General features: G+C 36.9%; 1 protein-coding gene across 4 annotated transcripts in view; it reads left to right on the forward strand.

The window, feature by feature from the left end:
- ACSS3 (acyl-CoA synthetase short chain family member 3) overlaps positions 1-19,941 on the forward strand; it is a 185,641-nt gene that overhangs the window by 45,265 nt on the left and 120,435 nt on the right. For 3 of the 4 annotated variants that reach the window (XM_070788879.1, XM_070788878.1, XM_070788877.1), the window contains exons 3-5: positions 9,218-9,406; positions 13,387-13,521; positions 19,118-19,258. In XM_070788879.1, coding sequence (XP_070644980.1) covers positions 9,218-9,406; positions 13,387-13,521; positions 19,118-19,258 — 465 coding nt within the window. The remainder of the gene's footprint in view (positions 1-9,217; positions 9,407-13,386; positions 13,522-19,117; positions 19,259-19,941) is intronic. The other variant, XM_019960308.2, reaches the window with a different exon arrangement.

Raw genomic sequence — 19,941 nt, forward strand, 5'->3', positions numbered from 1 at the left:
GAGTAGTTGTCATGTTTATGTACTGTCTATAAAAATGCTGAGGGTGTTTGTTTAATTAAAGCTTTGATTAAATAATCAGTGTAGAATCGATCTAAATGATGCAAGGTTCCTGTTGACATCTCTTGCCATCTCTTGCTGCTTTTATATTTGTCTTTCTTTATGAGAAAAAAGATCATTGAAGCAATTTTTTTCCTCTTAAAAATGGAGACATATGAATACTTCATAAAGGAAAAGCATTCTTACATACTTTTTGTATTGACACAAATTGTTTTTTAATGTGCAATTAAAACTAGGTTTTAATGTCTTTTCTTTATAGCTCAATAGATACATAAAGCCATCTATGATTTATAAGCCAGGATAAAAACAAATCTACAAGTTCAACCAAGCTCAGATTGACAAAATTAATTTCATATAGTGAGTAATGTTGAGGTAGACCTGAACATCTAACTGCAAGGTGCTTATGGTTTGAGTGCTGCGGCCCTGGGTCCTTTGAGTTTTGGCAACCCGTTCTCTGTGATGCCTCAATTCTTCTGTCACGTGTGTGTGTGTGTGTGTTAGTTGCTTAGTCGTGTCTGACTCTTTGCAACCCCACAGACTGCAGCCCACCAGGCCCCCCTGTCCATGGGACTCTCCAGGCAAGAACACTGGAGTGGGCTGCCATTTCCTTCTCCAAAAGGAACTATAGAAAGAAAGAAAGTGAAGTTGCATAGTAGTGCTTAAACTTTCATAAAGCCTTTTATTTTACAGTTTTGTTATAAAAAATCATTACATCACCTGGCTTTTATTTAATATGCATGAATTATAAAAAAAATTACAAATAAATACAGTGAAACTGCATGAGTGCTCATAAATCCAGAATATGCTTTACATGATTAATTTTTTAAAAATTGTCATCAAAATCAAAACACCAGGTTTAAAAATTCTCATAGAGAATTCATGGATGACCATGAGAATGTCTCCACAGACCCCAGGTTGAGAAACACAACAGTAAACAATTTATTAGACTGAGAAAAAGGAATATAGTTTTAATTCACTTAGTGCTACTTAAAATATTTTCCATTGGTCTTTTAACATGGTGTTTATAGCAGTCACACTGTAATTTCTTTGTAAATATTGATTTCATTTTACATTTTGCTTGTTTACTACTATATACACAAATATGTAAGGCAGTGATTTTTTATCATGGTCTTTATGTTCATTGAAGAATATAGCCATATCCAGATGACTTACATGAGTTTATATTTAATTGAATGTTCTTTATTAATAGAGCATAGTAGATTCTGTACCTTTTAAACATATAATACATTTGGAAAAATGTGTACATTAACTACATTATACTGTAGTTTTTCTAGAATATCTTTGTAAAGCTATGAGAGTGCAAAATTATGAAGAATGACTTCTCCAATAGTTGAATTCTGTTTCATTGTAGTCCAGGTGGGTTATATTGTAAAAAAATGTAATAAAACTTGCTTTAGGACTTGGAATATTTCCCTTAGAAACGCTCTAGAAAGCATACAGAAAGTAATCAACTTTGACTTGAGCTATGGTTTAAAAATTCATTTGAGAAGTCTTTAATTGGAATCTGTATAATATTTCTCCATGTGTCTCTGAATGGTGCTTGGGTTCCAGGCTGGCTACCAAACTGTTTAACACATAATTTAGCTGGACATAATTTAGTGCATAATTTAGTACATTAGCAGTGACAAATAATACAGTCAATATGCTTGCAATACTTGTAATTCAGGGATTAAGGGAGGAAAATAAAATGAATGAGAATTTATTGGAAATATTGGTGCTAGAGAAAAAACACGTGCAATTAGAGAAGAGTGTAGAGATAGAGAACAATGAGTTAGTTCTGAGAAGTCTTTCTGGGCAGTTGAAAGAGTTACAGAGGTGGATGTTACTGTGAAGAAGACAAGTGGAGGTGGTTTGTAAGAAGGATGTTTGCCTAAGGTGGGATAAACTGAGAGGGTAAACAGTGGCAGGAAAGGGGACATGGTATGATGTCCCAGGGACAAAAGGAGGATGTTGTGAGGATCAGCTGGAAATGGATCCAGGAGGGGACCCTGGAGTTTGGCTTTTTGGTAGATGAAAGGTGGGGAAAGGGTCAAGATCACATGTAAATTGGGGTTTATAACTTTCATAGTGTCTGTTTTAAACCTCTGGTAGATAATGCAGCAAAACCACGTTTACACACAGTCTGCATTTTAGACAGAGTATCATTTTTTTCTTGTTGTTGGACAAAGAATATGACTTTATTTAAAAAGCTGGCTGACCGAGAAGATGGCAGACAAATGTCTCAAAGTTTTAATATCATAGTTTTAAATGGTTCTGTGTGTAGTCACCACCTAAGGGTTCTTCTGTTTTTCTTTCTCAGCTACCCTAGTTAGACTCTTTAACAACGCAGCCCTCTCGCTAATGTCCTCACCTGTCTAACCTGTTGTTGTTCCATCTCACCTCCATGATGGAACTGCAGACCTTGATCAGCCTAGTTTTTTGCCATCTCCATTTCTGTATCTTAATGTGTTGAATGCATGCTGTGTGTGCTAAGTCACTTCAGTCGTGTCTGACTCTGTGCAACCCCATGGACTGTAGCCCGCCAGGCTCCTCTGTCCATGGGATTCTCCAGGCAGAATACTGGAGTGGGTAGCCATTCCCTTCTGCAGAGAATCTTCCTGACCCAGAGATTGAACCCACATCTCTTATGTCTCCTGCATTGGCAGGCAGGTTCTTTCCCACTGGCGCCACCTGGGAAGCCCACCTCGCTTGAAAAATTGAAGAAAAATGTCCTAACTGCAAATAGGGGTTTACTACAAATCCATCATCCCCAGTATCCATTGGGATTTCAGTTCTGTATCTTTTTTCCTTTAGCATTTCTTTGATAAGTTTTGTCTTCTGCCCTCCAAAGCCTATTTTAAACCTTTGACTGTCCCATTTCTATGCCTCAAGCTTAACAGGGAACTTTGATTCAAGCCTGGCAACTGATTTTTGTGGATGAAAGCATTTGCCAACCAGTTCTTGGAACCCAAACCTGAACCCGTTCTTTCTTTCCTACCATTACTTCTTGCATCCTTCAACCATCATTTCCTATATGGTCTACACAAAGTATTTCTCAAATCATGTCATTTATTTTTATCACCACTGTCACAGCCCTAGATCTTGCAAAAATAATTGCATTGTAAGGATAAGGAAAGTGCCTACTTCTACAGAGATCTTAACCTGAATATAAATCTAACTTAACAAAGCTTAGCAAGGTTCTAAAAGATACATGGTACTGAATCTCTATATCTTTCCAAGTCATCTCACAACATTCTTCACCCTGAATTCTTGCTTGTCTATTCTGAACTGCTTTACTTTCTCAGACAAATGCCTAATCAAAATAGCAAATTTCCTGAGGATTAGGAATTTTGGCAGAAACTATCAAGTGAGTAAAAGCAGGAGGAAGTCATTATTACTCAACCATTAATGCCCTGAGTGAAAAGATGTTAAAATGGTAAAAAGTGGAAGCAATCCTTAATTATTCTTTTCTATATAGTTTCTTTCCTTTTAATTATACATACAGTAGTCATGTCATGAGTAAATGATAGGCGTCAATTACATTTTCTATTCTTTTAGACCTTGGACTTCTCCTTTATGGAGGATTATTTTCTCTGTCAACAATGGCCTGACTGAAATAGGAGTACTATTTTAAAATGAACAAGATGTCCTTTTTAAGATGTGATAAATTTTGATGATCTGCTTGTAAATCACAGCATATCAACATTAAAGAAATGGAGAACATATTCCTTATCAAGTCTCTGAGCAACATGCATAGAAAAGGGTAGGATTGAACTAATTTTCTGTGAAATACAGTCTGAAAATCACATTAGTCTTGAAAGTACACAGATTATTGAAATTGTGGTTATTTTGAGCCTGAACTAAATAGATTAAACAATTCTCCATTTCATTCTGCTTGCAAATACACAGCCTTAAAATGACCAAATAATGATTGAAACCCACTTGTGAAGAAAGTTGGGAATGAGAAAAATGATTACTCTCAGGAATGATATTAATTCCTTCATTTGGGGAAAACTATTTGGGAAGAAATGTGTTAGTATATATTTTCTAGTTCATTATCAGATAACTGTTTTGAACATAAGATACTACTTTATATTCTTTTCTAAAACTCAATAGAATTCCATTTTAAAATATGAACACATATTATTTGTTTTAGATAGTAATAATACATTTTACTCTTGAATATAAATGGTATAGTTTATCTTTTGAGGAAAGGTTGATTTCTCTTCTTTTAATTAACATCACATCACCTCTACCTTCTTTCTATTGAAAAGCATAGCTCACAATTGAATGGACTTAATATAGCATCATATTTAACAGAAAATTATCTCAATGTCATATCCAATAAGTAGTCACTGTCTTAAAAAGTTACATTTGTAGAAACTTCTTATGTTAGATGAAAATATTTGCATTCCTGAAAGGTTCCTTTCAAATAATTTTAGTATTATGTCACATCTTAAGCAGTTTTGATATAATTTATTCTTTTCACAGATACTTATTTACCTGGATGCATGGTTGGTGCATGACCAAAAGAAGAAACAATTCATTAGAGATACATTTTTACCTTCTTGGTGGCTCTCTATGTATGTACAAGTAAAGAAAAAGCAAAACCATGTCTGTATGATGTGTGGGTACAGAATATGTGATTAATTTATATGTTTAAAAGTAACATATAGGTGCTTTAGGTACTTAACTCTTTCTATGGGAAATTAAGTATAGTCTGAAGAGCAGGTCATTCATATCCAACTTTAGTAAACTGTCTCCTCAGATATTATAATTAATTTTTTTTTGGTAAAGAGATGCTTTTTAAATAATACTTGTATGTATTCATTTGGTTGTGCGTGGTCTTTGTTGGTGCGTGGGCTTTTCTCTAGCTGAGACTTCTCCTGAGCTGTGGTCCACAGGCTTCCCTTGCAGTGGCTTCCCTTGCAGAGCACAGGCTCGGGGCACGCCGGCTTCGGTGGTTGCGGTCCCCGGGCTCTAGAGCACAGAATCAGTAGTTGGGGTGCACGGGCTTAGTTGCTCTGCAGCATGTTGGATCTTCCCAGATCAGGGTCGAACCCATGTCTCCTGTATTGGCAGGCAGATTCACCATTGAGCCACCAGGGAAGCCCCTATAATTTATTTTTAAGCTACTTCCATTTTCTGATATTGATTCAAGCAGAGTTTGCAGAGTAACATCATTGCTATTTAGAAATATGCTTTCTCTTGTCTTCTCTTTCATATAATTTTCTTTGACATGGCCCTAAGGTTGCCTCTGATTGTTATCTTTTTACTATAATTTGGACAACAATGCTCTCATTGTCTTACAAACAGTGATTTTCCTTAGATGGACACACTGGTGGTTTGTGAAGCAAGTGCTGTTTACTCTGTGGAACATAATCTTTGATCAGTTTTGACTAATGTTCATATTTGTGTTGAGGGAATATTTTTTAATGAAACATTCTCAAATGTTTTCATATTAATAAATCCCATTTTTTATGAGCTAATATTTTATTTTTCATGAGTGTATTTATTAAAAAGTCTTGAAACCTATTTCCCCATTCATTTTCAAATTTATAAAAAATATTAATTATATTTATTTTATAATTTACAAGTAACGGTGGAAAATTTTGCTGGAGTAACATTTAGTCCCAAAAAGTACTAAAAAAGGTATTTTCTCTATCGATCGTATAAAACGTGTGTCTTCCTAGCGACTCAAGCGTGATTAGTATAGCATCTAAACACTGAGGAGTAGCTGCCTGGAGGGAGGGTAACAAGGCCAAAAGTGCACCATCTAGTGGTGACACAGACATAGTGCAGCTTAATTTGACGAGATAGTCTTCCAGGGCCGTGGTTAACAACTCAGATGCCTGCAGAAGCCCGGCAGGTAGTATGTATGGGAGAAATGGATGGGAGAAAAATCAGTTATCCATCAGTTATCACATCTCTGTGGGCTTCTGTGGTGACCCAATGGTAAAGAATCCGCTTGCCACTGCAGGATACATGGGTACAATTCCTAGGTTGGGGAAGATCCCCTGGAGAAGGAAATGACAACCCACTCCAGTATTCTTGCCTGGGAAATCCCATGGACGGAGGAGCCTGGCAGACTACAGTGCCCAGGGGTTGCAAAGCGTCAGACATGCCTTAGTGACTAAGTAACAACAAAACTCACATCTCTTTAATTATGGAACTGTGGTGTAAGCACATGACAAAATAAACAGGTTGCAGAAGAATATATTTTAAACTGAGAAGGAAAGAACAATGCAAGCTCTGTTATGAATAGCCCTAGGGAATGGCAAGTTCATGGCAAACCCAGCAGCTGATCTTTGGGTTCAGTTGATTGTTGTCATTCAAGAACACAAAGCCACTGTGACTAGACCTTCCAGTTTTTTAAGAGAACCTAGAAATCTGAATTTGCATATAAAATCTTCTGATTTTAATATGTTGGCTCTTTGTCTTTTTTAGGTGTGACATGACCTCACCTTAAATACATCTTGGGGCTACATTTAGCCATTGTGAGATCTTTTTTTTTTTTTTTAAGAGCTGAATTTAGTGATTTTCATTTCTTTAAGAGGACAGACAAATTTTAGACATCTTCCAGCAACAATGTGAAGTGAGACTGGATTTTAAAGTTACTGAATCACTGCTGGATTGGATTTTGGTTGAAAATTCTTTTTATTCAACACTATTTAAGATGCCAAGACTATAGCTGTGAATAGGACAAACTCTTCTCGTTGGTCTCTCCCAGTGCTCCACCTTAAATGGAACACCCAGTAATGCAACCCCAGAGCATGGCTACTTTCTGCAGGGTTTACAGTGAGATGTTTGGATATAACTTTTGGTGTTACCTTGGTTCTTAAACTCCATTAGGAATTTAAGTTCATGGTTGATGTTACTTTGATTTATTTTTCTTATAACTTCCTACTGGGCAACTTGGGGTTCTTAAAAAAATAGCACAAAATTAGAGTTTGCAATACAGGGCAGGATGAAACACTGAGATAGTTGTTTGTTACTTTCTGTATTTCCCCAGAGCCCTTGACCTTGACCACATCTTTTGCCATCTGCGCAGAGGAAGTGAATAGAGAGAAAAAGGAAGAATGATCAGGATTCTGAATCCTTTGAACTTGTTCAAAAAGTAGGAGAGGCAGAGTGAAATGAAAGGAACCACTAATAGCGGTGTGGCCTAATTCCTTCTCCCAGGCCTCCTCTGTTCACTCTTTTAAACATCACATTTAAAGGCAAGCATAGTCCTTCCATTTGCCCAACGGATCCCTTCCACCCCTTAAGTGCTCTGACCTGATACGTGACTACTTTCTCATTTGATCTTTCTGTTCCACAGTCACATCACATATGATCCCATTTACACCACTGTACTGGTGTCCTGTCTGCCTGAAATAGTATACTCACAGACAGCCACTTATTCTTGACCTCCTGCGTGTCGTTGCTCAAGGGTTGCTTTCTTAGGTCTGTCCTGATGGTCCCGTTGAGAATTATATCCCCTGTATCCCAGTCCCCTCTGGTTTGCTCTACTCCCCCCATCAAATGGCACTCAGTACCTTTTAACGTAATACATGATTATTATGTTCATTTCATACTCTCTGTTAAAACAAGCATGAGTACTCTGGGGGTAGAGATCTCTGTCTTGTTTGTTTACTGATGTGTCAGAAAACAATGTGTGTGATGTATGGAAACTCAATATATATTTTTTAGATGAAAGAATGTTGAAGTTCTTGTTCACTTAAATCTGTGCATACTTCCTGCAGTCTGCTGCAGTGGAAAGGTTTCTTGCAACAAACTATGTCATGTGTAGGCTTATGATCTATTTTATCTTTGAACTTGGACTTGCGTGTGTGCTCCGTCGTGTCCAACTCTTTGCGACCTCATGGACTTTAGCCTGCCAGCCACCTCTGTCCATGGAATTTTCCAGGCAAGAATACAGGAGTGGGTTGCCATTTTCTTCTCCAGGGGATCTTCCCTACCTGGGGATCGAACCTGTGTCTCTTTGTGTCTCCTGCATTGGCTGATGGGCTCTTTACCAGCTGAGCCACCAGGAAAAACCCATTTTTGTCTTTATTACTAGAAATACATGTTAAGATGAAAAATATTTGTTTGATTCCTAAATGCATGTTAGAAGTAAAAAAAAAAGTTTGAATGTATGCTCTTAATATAGAGGGCAGTCACTTTATATAGATAATTAGTATTAAAAACAGCAAAGAAAAAATACTTGGTTTTAGGGCAACAGAAAGAACCAAGAATATGAGGTCAAAAGGCCTGTAATGGATCCTGGTTACACCTAAGGTTAGCTATTTATTATTTCTGAGTGTCAGTTGCCTTTTCTTTAAAATAGGAATGATCATAATAATAGAATCTGTCTTATTTACTTTATAAATGTTTGATGATATGTTTTCCCTGTTAATCCATGCTTGTTTCCTTCAACAATTAGCCCAACATATATCTGAATTTGAGACTCGTTTATTTATCTGTTCACTTGACAGATTACCCTTTAACATACAGGCTCCACAGGGAAAAGCCTGTGTCTTTGTTTTTTTTGGTGTTGTTTTCCCAACCTTAAACACAATGGCATATGATAGTTTTTCAGTAAAAATATTGTTGAGTGAATAATTAAGCAAATTTAAGCCATGAAATTCACGTGGCATAATAATAGTAAATCGGCTTGTAGTCAAGTGAAGTAAAGTGAAAGTCACTCAGTTGTGTCCAACTCTCTGACCCCATTGACTATACAGTCCATGGAATTCTCCAGGCCAGAATACTGGGGTGGGTAGCCATTGCCTTCTCCAGGGGATCGTCCCAACCCAGGGATCGAACCCAGGTACCCTGCATTGCAGGCAGATTCTTTACCAGCTGAGCCACAAGGGAAGCCCAAGAATACTGGAGTGGGTGGGATCTTCCTGACCCAGGAATCAAACCGGAGTCTCCTGCATGGTAGGCAGATTCTTTACCAACTGAACTATCAGGAAAGCCCTGTAGTCTATTACAATAGTCCAAATGTCTGTTATTGTCACCATCTAAACACTTATCATCATCATCAGTATGTATTACTCAGGCTTCTATAACCCACTGCCAGTGGGCTGAGTGTCTTCTGGGGTTACTCCTATACCTTACAAGTTTAGTGAATTCATACAGAGAACACTTTGCTGATCTGGTGATGCTGTTACAGGTCTCTAAGCTGGCTGGTGTTTTGGTCAAGCATGGTGTCAAGAAGGGTGACACCGTGGTTATCTACATGCCCATGATCCCACAGGCGATGTACGCCATGCTGGCGTGTGCCAGGATAGGAGCCATCCACAGTCTCATATTTGGGGGATTTGCATCCAAAGAACTAAGCACTCGCATTGATCATGCAAAGGTAAGTGCTTTGTTTGGAGAAATCAAGCAATAACCACATATAGTACAGCTGTGTTCATCTGCAAGTGAACCATGCAAGAGTGATTGTGTTTACTAGATCCTCTTATCAAATGAGATGAAGTTGACTTTTTACTTGGCATACACTATTAACCAAAATTTTATTTGTGAGTAGGTCCTATGTGAAAGATATCACTCTAAATACTGTGAAGAGTATGACATGTAAGGTGCAAGTCTTTCAAATTAACTTGCCATTTACATTTGGATGTATAAGAACTTTAAGAAAGATAATAACTAATATACTCATTCAGCATATATTTATTAAGCTTCCACTCTATGTCTGGTACTCTCCGTGGAACTGGTTAAAAAATGATACTTATCACATGGATGGGACACATGACTAGTTTTATAACCTGTATATTTCCACGAATGGTGGTATATAGCATAGTGGTTAAGAGGGAGTGTCAGGGACGGGTGAAGTTATACATTTAGATGGGGTACTGACATCACAAACTTGAAAGGCTGTTGTGAAATATCATTGAGATATTGAATTTAAAACACTTAACATAGTGTCTGGGATATAGTACCCATTAAAAAAAGATTAGCTGTTATTATTCTATGAATTTAGAGCAGGGATTAGCAAACTTTTTTCTGTAAGTTACCGGGTAGTAAGTATTTTAGGCATTGTGGGTCACATGTGAGCTTCTGTTGAAACTACGGAGCTGTGTTGTAGCACTTAAGCACTACAGAAGCGAAGGGCATGCAGTGTCCCAACAACACTTTACAGAATGTAATTTGGGCAGGATTGGGCTCTCAATCATAGTTTTCAGACCCCTGATTTAGAGACAGGAATGATATCTCTTGGTTGGGGTGGCTGAAGAAGGCTTCCTGAAAGAGTGAGATTTGAGTTATATAATATCTTGGTTATGATTCAGCTAGTTGAAAAGAATGATGTAGTCGGATCCAAAAGGTGAGAAAAAGAATTAGAGGCTAGCACTAGAGGCAGGAAAGGGTAAAACCCTTTTGAAGGACAGCAAATAGATCAATGTGATTGAAGAGGAAGAGAAGGTGAGCTTGCAAAGGCAGTTTTTGTCTGAGTTGCATCCTGTAGATGCCGACCAGTCAAGTTTTTGAGCAGGTGACCCTCATGTTTTGAGCAATGTTAAGAGGAGGCAAGTCTGGCAATATGGTGTGAATGGGAGAAAGGCGGGAATGAGAACCTTCGGTCGCTGGTCTCTTTGTGAATCAGTGGCCAGTGAGCGATGTGCAAGAGAGGAATAGCAGTGGGAAGGTTAAAGAAGGACTGTCATTATGGGAGTAGGAGATGATTGATCCAGAGAGTTTTGCAAGCCCAGGATGAGACATTCTTAACAAAAAGGGAACTAGTATATACTGAGGGTCCCCTGAGTGCTAGGCAGGGAGTGAGGTTTTACATATGTGACTTCATCTGGTAATAAATAGATCAGTTATTAGAACTAGGAAGCTGGTTTGCACACAAAGTGGCTGGTTCTTTTTTTTCCCTCTCTCCTTTTAAAAACATGTTGAGTTAGTCCTTTGACTTCCCTGGTGGTGCAGATGGTAAGGCATCTGCCTACAATGTGGGAGACCCAGGTTCAATCCCTGGGTTGGGAAGATCCCCTGGAGAAGGAAATGGGAACCCACTCTAGTACTCTTGCCTGGGAAATCCCATGGATGGAGGATCTTGGTAGGCTACAGTCCATGGGGTCACAAAGAGTTGGACACAACTGAGCAAATTAACTTTCACTTCCTTTAGCCCTTTGAAGGGAAGTCTAGGGGGAAATGTGTCACTGATCTGCAAATCAGTGGGCAGTTGGAGACTTCTCTAGTTTTTTAGCTACAGAAATTCTTAAACAGCATTTGGGCATTTGGGTTGGAAAGATCTCCTGGAGAATGGAATGGCTACCCTTTCCAATATTCTTGCCTGGAGAATTCCATGGACAGAGGAGGCTGGCAGGTTACAGATCATGGGATCAAAAGAGTCAGACACAGCTGTGCAACTAACACATGAGACACATTGTTTTTTATAAAAAGCTTTTATATGACATGGGGAAAAAACATATATACACACACACACATAATAAGAATTTGTAAAACTTATGCTGCATCACTGGCATTTTTCATTCATAACAACACACACACACATACGTACCCTAATCTTGTTAAGGAGTTTAGGCAATAAGTGTGTGTTCTTACGGGCAAGACTTTTGAGCAGGTCAAATTGATGATGAGAAGATGGAGACAGCAATACATACCTGAGATATTTGAAAATAGTTAATATTTGAAACCAGGAATGATTTTGATGTCATGATTTTCAACTAAATAGCTTGAGAAGAGTTTTATTTTAATAGATGAAGATGGGAAAAATGTATTCTGATTGAGATGGAATAAAACCTGCAATAAAAGGCTGTTAATAGAAATGCAAAAGAATGATTTTCTAGAGGAAGAATCTAATTTTGCCTTTATTAACTTATTCAACTTTTGATATATTCTATACATGTTTTTAATTTGATGTGTAACTTTCATTTATTCAGAATTCTAATTGCAGGGAGTGTTATCTAGAGTTATTTTTGTACATATTACAGACGTTAATATGTGAATTATATTCAAACGTCTGACCTTTAAAAATATAATAAAAGGATACATGATTTACTTTTTACTTTTTTTGCTTTTAAAAGGCAGCTTAAAATAGTGGAAAGAGGAATGTTTTGAAATCTGTCAGAACTGGCCCTCTTTCTGATTCCACCACTTAGAAGCTGGGGCTCACTATGCCGCGGGCACTGGGCCTCAGTTCCGCGAGTATTGAATGATACTGAAAACTGGAAAGTGCTATATATGCATATATTTGGCACAATATAACCCTTCCCTAGAGGAAGCATATTGTAACCAGAAATCAAAATTCAGGAATGGATGCACCTTCTGGGATTGATTTTTCTGTCTCCTGAATAATTTATCTGTCTCCTTTGCTTTGGATTTCTCTGTGAAGAAGCAGTGTACTTAAAAGAACAAAGGCATGTTTGTTTTGTAAATTACTGAGAATTTTGGTTCCATGCCACAAGTATTTTGTTGAGAGCTTATGTTACGACAAGCGTTGTACCAGGCATAGGAGACAGGGAGGTACTGGGGCCCAGACTTGTCCGTGGAGAGCTCCCTGTGCAGAGATGGGAACGAAGGAGCACCTTGACTCTACATGGATGTCTGAGGCCTGCTCAGAATCTACCAAGGAGGGAAGACTCACCTTGACTCTTTCGGCTACACCTGCACATATCTTGAAGAATGACTGGCCAATTGTCGGGCAAAGAAAGTGCCAAGTGTGTCTTAATGACAAAAGCAGACTCAGACTCTGTGGGACTTGAAACTTAAATCATTTGAGGGCCCTTTTAAGAAACACAGGACAAATTTGCAATATAATATTTTGTGAAAATGAGTATGCATTTGAAATGAGAAAGAATCATAAAAAAGTATTAGAGATTCCAGTCTCTTCCTTCTGAGGTCACTTTAGGTGTTTAAGCAAAGACGCTTATATGAAAAACCTTAGAAATGCTTATTGATAGCAGTCAGGGTGGGTCTCTCCCCTCTAAGAAATGCTACAACTTCAGTAACAACCAGCTGTTATGTGGGCATATGCAAGTGAGGGGACTCTAAGCTTCCATTTCACTGGTTCATGGCAAATTTACATCTACCTGGCTTAATGAATTCTTTGGGAAGTATTTTTTTAACAGCTCCTGTTTGTTGGCCAAAAGCATCATTGAATGTGGAATTCTGAACAGGTAAAGGAGATTTATGTGGAAGTGGTTAGGGCTATACCATTTAAAACTAGTTTCTTGGTTTTCAGGCCATTTATTCAAGAGAGAACAGAATCGTTCAAACATTTCTTTAGAAATGTTAAATTGTCAGCCTGCATCTGAAATATTGTGATTACCTTAACTAGGATGGTTCAGCTTTGTCGTTTGTTTTTCATTGTAGCCCAAGCTGGTTATTACAGCATCATTTGGCATTGAACCTGGAAGGAAGGTAGAGTACGTACCACTCGTAGAAGAGGCACTGAGAATAGGACAACACAAGCCAGATAAAGTTCTCATCTATAATCGTCCACATATGGTAATCTGAATACTGAATTTGGTTCTTGCTTATGCTGGTGTGCTAAGGATGATTGTTGTTGACGATTTGACAGGAGCACTTGATTTATAAACTCTTAAGTATCCTTTATGAATGTCACTATTTGGGGCAAAAGACAATGATGTTTTCTGTCTTTATAAAAAACTAACTTAAAAAGATTGAAACATAGAAATATCTGTAATATTAATGAATTGGATCCAGTGAATAGTCTATTGTGGTGTCCTTTATTAATTTATACTATAACTTTAATAATAATACAGTTGACCCAATGCAGGGTTTAAGGACATCAGCCCCCAGACAGTTGAAAATTTGCTTATAACTTTTGGCTCTCCCATGAATTTAACTAATAGCCTGTTGTTGAAAGTAGGCTAGAGAAAGAACTGTATTTACCTGAATTATATTTATCCATATTGTAAGTTTATGTCTGTTTATAAGATGAATTGTCTATCAGTACCTGCATCAATATTGTCTTATATGATACAAAATACTGCAGATGTACTACATATTACAACCCTAGACATCAAAAATGAAAAGATAATGTGAAAAAGAAATTCATATTTAGTTACAGATGTAATGATTCACACATTCATAGCAAAGAAGCAACAATACAATTGCTTCATGATAGCCTGGGCTATACACTAATGAATGAAATACACAGTTTTTATGGCATATGGCATGGCCTTATAGTCATATTCATACTATAATATTGGAAACATTGTTAACTTAAAAAAAAAATCACTTCCCTGTGATGATAGGCTGATACCCAGTTTCTCTAAGTACCAGAGAAAGAGGTATACTGTAAAGTAATGTAATTCTAAGTTAGGAAACAGTAGGGAAACTATCACATTATTAATTTTATATTAAATATCACTTACTTTATGCCTATATAAAGACAAACTAGTATCTCCACATATGTATTCATGACATCACTTTTTCTTAACTTTTTTGATATTTCTAAGTAGTATGGTTCATCTGCGAGTTTTTCAAATTGCTATAAATCTTCAAAAATTTTTCCAACATATTTACTGAAAAAAATCTACATGTAAGTGGACCCTTGTTGTTCAAACCTGTATTGTTCAAGGTTCAACTGTACCAGAAACATTTACTGACAGCTTACTGTATAATTTTTAAGACACTCCATTCATGGATAATTTTTTTAAAACTTCCTGATAACTTTATGAGCTTGGCATTACTCCTGTTTTAAAGAAGAGGAGTCCAGGAAAAAGAGAGATAAAGTAACTTGTCCAGCTAGCATCAGGGTCATGATCTGAATGTGTGCATTCTGACAGTATGCTTAATCTCTCAGCTACCTAGTCCTGTGGTGAGGTGTGATTAATTTCTTTTTAAAATGTCTTTTAAAAATGTTAGAAAAAGTAATCGGTCTGGAAATAAAAACTATGTTCAGGAAAACAAAATATGAATATTTTAAACAGATAAATTACTGTGATCCATGAAGGAAGAAAAAGCAGTATAATACATAAATGACTGTATTTTACAATGCTTTTTCCTAGTAAATTTGCCCACATAATCAGCTTATTTCTACATCCCAAGCTAGGTCTCCAGCTATTTATAGTTAGACTGACTTGGGTTTCTAGCAGATTAAAATTTTTTGCAGAAGGAAAATTGCAAGTGTGCAAAGAATCATGCATAATTTGTAGAACTCTTGAGAGGTTATCTGTGGAAAATGCTTAAATGACAAGATGTAAGAACAGAGAGCATTAGAGCTCTCTCAGTTTGATTACCACCTAGGAAGTCCCATCACTACATTACGTTCCAGTGTAGTCTGAGTAGTCTGTGGTTCCTCAGGAAAGGCTGCACTCAGTGATTTTAATATTTTCAATGTCTTGAAGGAGAATTTTAAATTTCTTTCAGATGACCTCCAGCATGTTTTTAAAAAAGGCTTGTTGCTGTTGGGTCAGGGAGTGTAAAGTCAGTAATCCAGAAGGCTTTGAGTAAGAAAAGGCTAGGGGAAGGGTAGGAACACAATAACACAAGTGTTCAGTGTGTGTGTATGCTATTCACACATGTATGAATTCATGTAGAATTTCCAAAGAACTTAAGGCTAGACCCAAAGGATTTTCAGATATTCTTTATTCAATTCTTACATTCTTATAAACCAGTAAAGTAGATGTTATTACTGGCCCAATTTTACAGATGAAAATACAGTCATGGACAGGTCACACCACAGAGTCACAGCCACGAAGTGGTAGAGCCAACATTTAAACTCAGTTTAATGACTTTTAACCAATGAGATATATGCTGTTTTCTTTTGCTTTATAAATGCTGTGTATATGGATATGTTTCCAATCAGATTTTTCTCAAGCAAATATAATCTTTTACCTTTTTTATTATTAATATTTGCATACATCTCTAACATTCACATCTTAATGCAATATTATGCATATTGTAGGCACTCAGAAGATTATTATTATTTTAATTTTTGAGATAATTTATTACATTAGGCTTCCCTGCTGGCTCAGATGGTAAAGCGTCTGCCTGCAATGAGGGAGACCCAGGTTCAATTCCTGTGTTGGGAAGATCCCCTGGAGAAGGAAATGGCAATCCATTCCAGCACTCTTGCCTGGAAAATCCCATGGACGGAGGAGCCTGATAGGCTACAGTCCATGGGGTCACAAAGAGTCAGACACGACTGAGCGACTTCACTTTCACTTTCACTTTAATACATTAAGATAGATCATAAGAGTACATTTTGATGCATTTTCAAAACTGCATGCACCTGCATAACTCCATCCGAATCAAGATAGAGAATTTTTCCATATTTGTTCCTTTTTCCAGTCAACAATTCCCCATTCCTAGAGGCACATGCTTTCTGATTTGTACTGTCATAGATTTTTTGTTGTTGCTGCTTCATTCCCAAGCTTCAAATAGATGGAATCATACCATGCATAGACTTTTATGTCTCCCTTCTTTTGTTCAATATAATGTTCTGAAGATACACTTCTTGTGTGTCATGTATCAATAGTTCATTGTTTTTTACTTTTGAGTAGTATTTCCTAGCATGAATATATAAAAAATTGGTTTTCTATCCTTCTATTTATGGAAATTTGGGTTATTTCCACTTTGGAGCTATTATGACTAGAGCTGCTATGAACATTCTTAATCAGGGCTGTGTGTGGATCATGTGTTTCCGTTTCTCTTAAGTAAATATATGGAGGTAGTATTGCTGATTCATATAGTAGATGTATATTTGACTTTACTAAGAACTTTGACACAATTTTACATAGTGGACATAATCATTTTATTATTCCAGCAGAAAATTATGAGTTCTAGTTGCTCATTTTCTTTATTGTTTGGTATTTTATAAAAATCTACTTTGATATGTAACTATTTAATCTTGTACTTTCTGTTGCATGATGTAACGTTTTCCCATGTCTTTCTTTTTAACAGTAATGTGTTTGTATTTTTTAAAAAAACTCTCATAGATAACATTTTGGGATCTTAATTTTTTCATCCAGTCTGACCGTCTCTGCCTTTTAAATAAAGTATTAATATTAAATCCATGTACATTTGATTAAAAAGGATGATAGCCTTCTCTTTCCTCTTGATAGGTAGAGATCCACTGTTACTTTCCCCCCTCCCATAACTAGCTCCCTTTCTCCCTCTCCTTATTTTTCCTGAGACCTTTCCTCTGTTTTGACTCTCCTTTATTTCAGCTGGATGTCTCTTGTCCTTCATATCTGACCTTCTGTTGAGGCAGTAATTAAGCCCAGTGGATTGGCTTTGCTTTGAGTTTAGAAAAGATACAAATTATGAGGCTCGCTGATGCATCTCCTAACTAGGATTGCTTTTTTGCCAGAGGAGATAAAAACCTGGCTGCCACTCCTAAGCCTCAGGGAGGCTGTGAGGGCTCCATTGGCAGGTCACATCACTCATCTGTTGTGCTCCCCCAGGACTGCCTTTTAAGAGTGATAACAACTAGGAGGGATATGTCTATAGAAGAAATGCATGTATGAAAAGGCTAACGTTGATTTTCCCCTGTCTTCCTCTCATTAGATCTTCTTTAAACATGCCTGCATTTCTTAGCCTGAAGAATAACCCTTCATCCAAATCCTCATTTTGTTTGAACTGCAGTTATTTTTGTGATTACTCAATTGACATTTTTTTTTTGTTACACAGTGTGATGATTTTTTTACAGGTCTGTAACTGTGATGCTCTAGGCTTGATAATTTGAATTGAGTTGTGTTTATCTGATGCATAAAAACAAATGGAAATGGAAAGTTTGATCACAGTTAATTATATTTATTTATCTAAATGGTGCCTCCAGGACACATCCACAGTAGGGCTGGAAAAATCAGTTGGGGCTAAAACTTCCCCTTCTTGAAGGTCAATTCAGATTATTGTCTATCATGTGCTTATTCATATAGGCATTATATTTGTGATACTATTAATATATTGAAGTAGCGGTTTGTAATTGTATCCATTTAAATATATGACCATTGTTTTTACAACCCCAATCAATAAATTAAGGAACCACAGAAGCGGAAATGACCTGGCTTTTAAAAATCTGTCAGTGTCTCTGAATTTAGTTGAGGGATTACCTGAATGAAGTGTGATAGTTACATACGCTCTCTAGGTGGTGAACTTATTTTCAGTGAGGACTGTGTAGTCTTGCCTTGTACCTTTACTAACAGGTTCAGCAACTGTAAATTTGCTGTTTTGTCATCTTGTGATTAGTCAACATTTCAGAAAATAACTAGACATGTACTGGATCATAACTCTAAATAGCTATAACTCTCCACTATAATAATTTTTCCATAAGCCACTTTTTTCTTCTTCACTGGCTTGTTTCATTGGCACCTTTTAAAGATACCTGTCTAACTTAAGATGTGTCTGTCCAATTCATGGCTCTATTATCATAAGTTTGCAACACAGAGCTTGGTTCTAGGAACACAAAAGAAAACACGCATTTCTACCATATTAGTATCGTTGGTGGAGAAAAACTTGGGTAGCTTTGTATACATGTCTCATACTCTCATTAATTTCAGAACTGATTTTTGTCCTTAAAAAAGTGAAAGTATATTAACCCTCCTCTCCTGAAAGTGATTTAATATTCTCCTGTTTGGAAAAATGACCACAGTATTACCCTTAAATGGCAGTATTACCCTTGTGTAAAGAGAAACTTTAGTAGGTTAGTTGAGATTTCATTGTGAAGACAGTAGTTCTAAAGTAAAAAGAAATAGATTATGATAAATAGAAGTTAGTTTTTAAAGTCGATAGTGTACATACAGTTGTAGAATCATGAACCTCTGTTAGTTAAGCTCTTACTGTTGATGAAATCATGCCTGCATCACATTTAATTTCTTCAATATATCTCTAGGTTTAAATAAAACATTTTCTGCGATAAGTTCAGTTGAAGTCAACATCAAACTGTTGAATTTCTTATGAACATTTATCCAAACTCATGACCCTGAGATATTGACTTATTGGTCTGACATTTAGCTGTATAGGCCTAGATTTCAGTCAGACACTCAGACTAATGTAGATTTCGTTACTCTCCAGTGTTTTCCTGATGTAATCTCCTTTGTTCAGTGCATATTCCTGGGTTTTTGTTTTGTAGGATATGGTTCCCTTGGCTCCAGGTTGTTATCTTGATTGGGATGAAGAGCTCTCAAAAGCACAGTCACATGATTGTGTTCCCGTTCTTTCTGAACATCCGCTGTATATCCTTTACACATCTGGAACGACGGGGTTGCCAAAGGTATGCTCTCTCTTGTTGCGTTCTTCAGTCACTCAGTCGTGTCTGACCCTTTGTGACCCCATGGACTGCAGCACGCCAGGTTTCTCTGTCCTTCACCATCTCCCGGAGTTTGCTCAAACTCATGTCCATTGAGTTGATGATGCCATCCAACCATCTCATCCTCTGTTGCCCCCTCCTCATCCTGCCCTCAGTCTTTCCCAGCATCAAGGTCTTTTCCAATGGGTCAGCTCTTCCCATCAGGTGGCCAAAATAGGCGCTGTCTTAGGGGTAGTTATAGTGACAGATTTTTTTGCACGTAGAATATTTGATTACTGATTGAAAATGTTTGCAGACTTTATCTTGAGGTTTAGGCTTAAGTAGTTTATATCTTAAATCCTGTGTCTAAATATATAGAACTATTCATTATATTTAATGCCAAATGCTTTGTCTGTATTTCATTAAAAATCTTTACAATATCAGCAATATTCAATTGCTTTAGTAAGGTATTAACATATATTTGATTGAATATCAGTTGGCTTAATAACATTTTATAAAATATATTTTAAGTGAAATATTTTTATTTTTTAAACTGAAGTATAACTTTCATACAGAAGTTGATTTTTTATTTAGAGGAATTTGATTTATCATTATAAATGCAGCTTGGAGAACTGGCCTAGACAGTTTGATCAACAGGTAATTTATCC

This window comes from Bos indicus, chromosome 5 (genome assembly GCF_029378745.1).
Source record: "Bos indicus isolate NIAB-ARS_2022 breed Sahiwal x Tharparkar chromosome 5, NIAB-ARS_B.indTharparkar_mat_pri_1.0, whole genome shotgun sequence".
Taxonomy (NCBI): Eukaryota; Metazoa; Chordata; class Mammalia; order Artiodactyla; family Bovidae; genus Bos; species Bos indicus.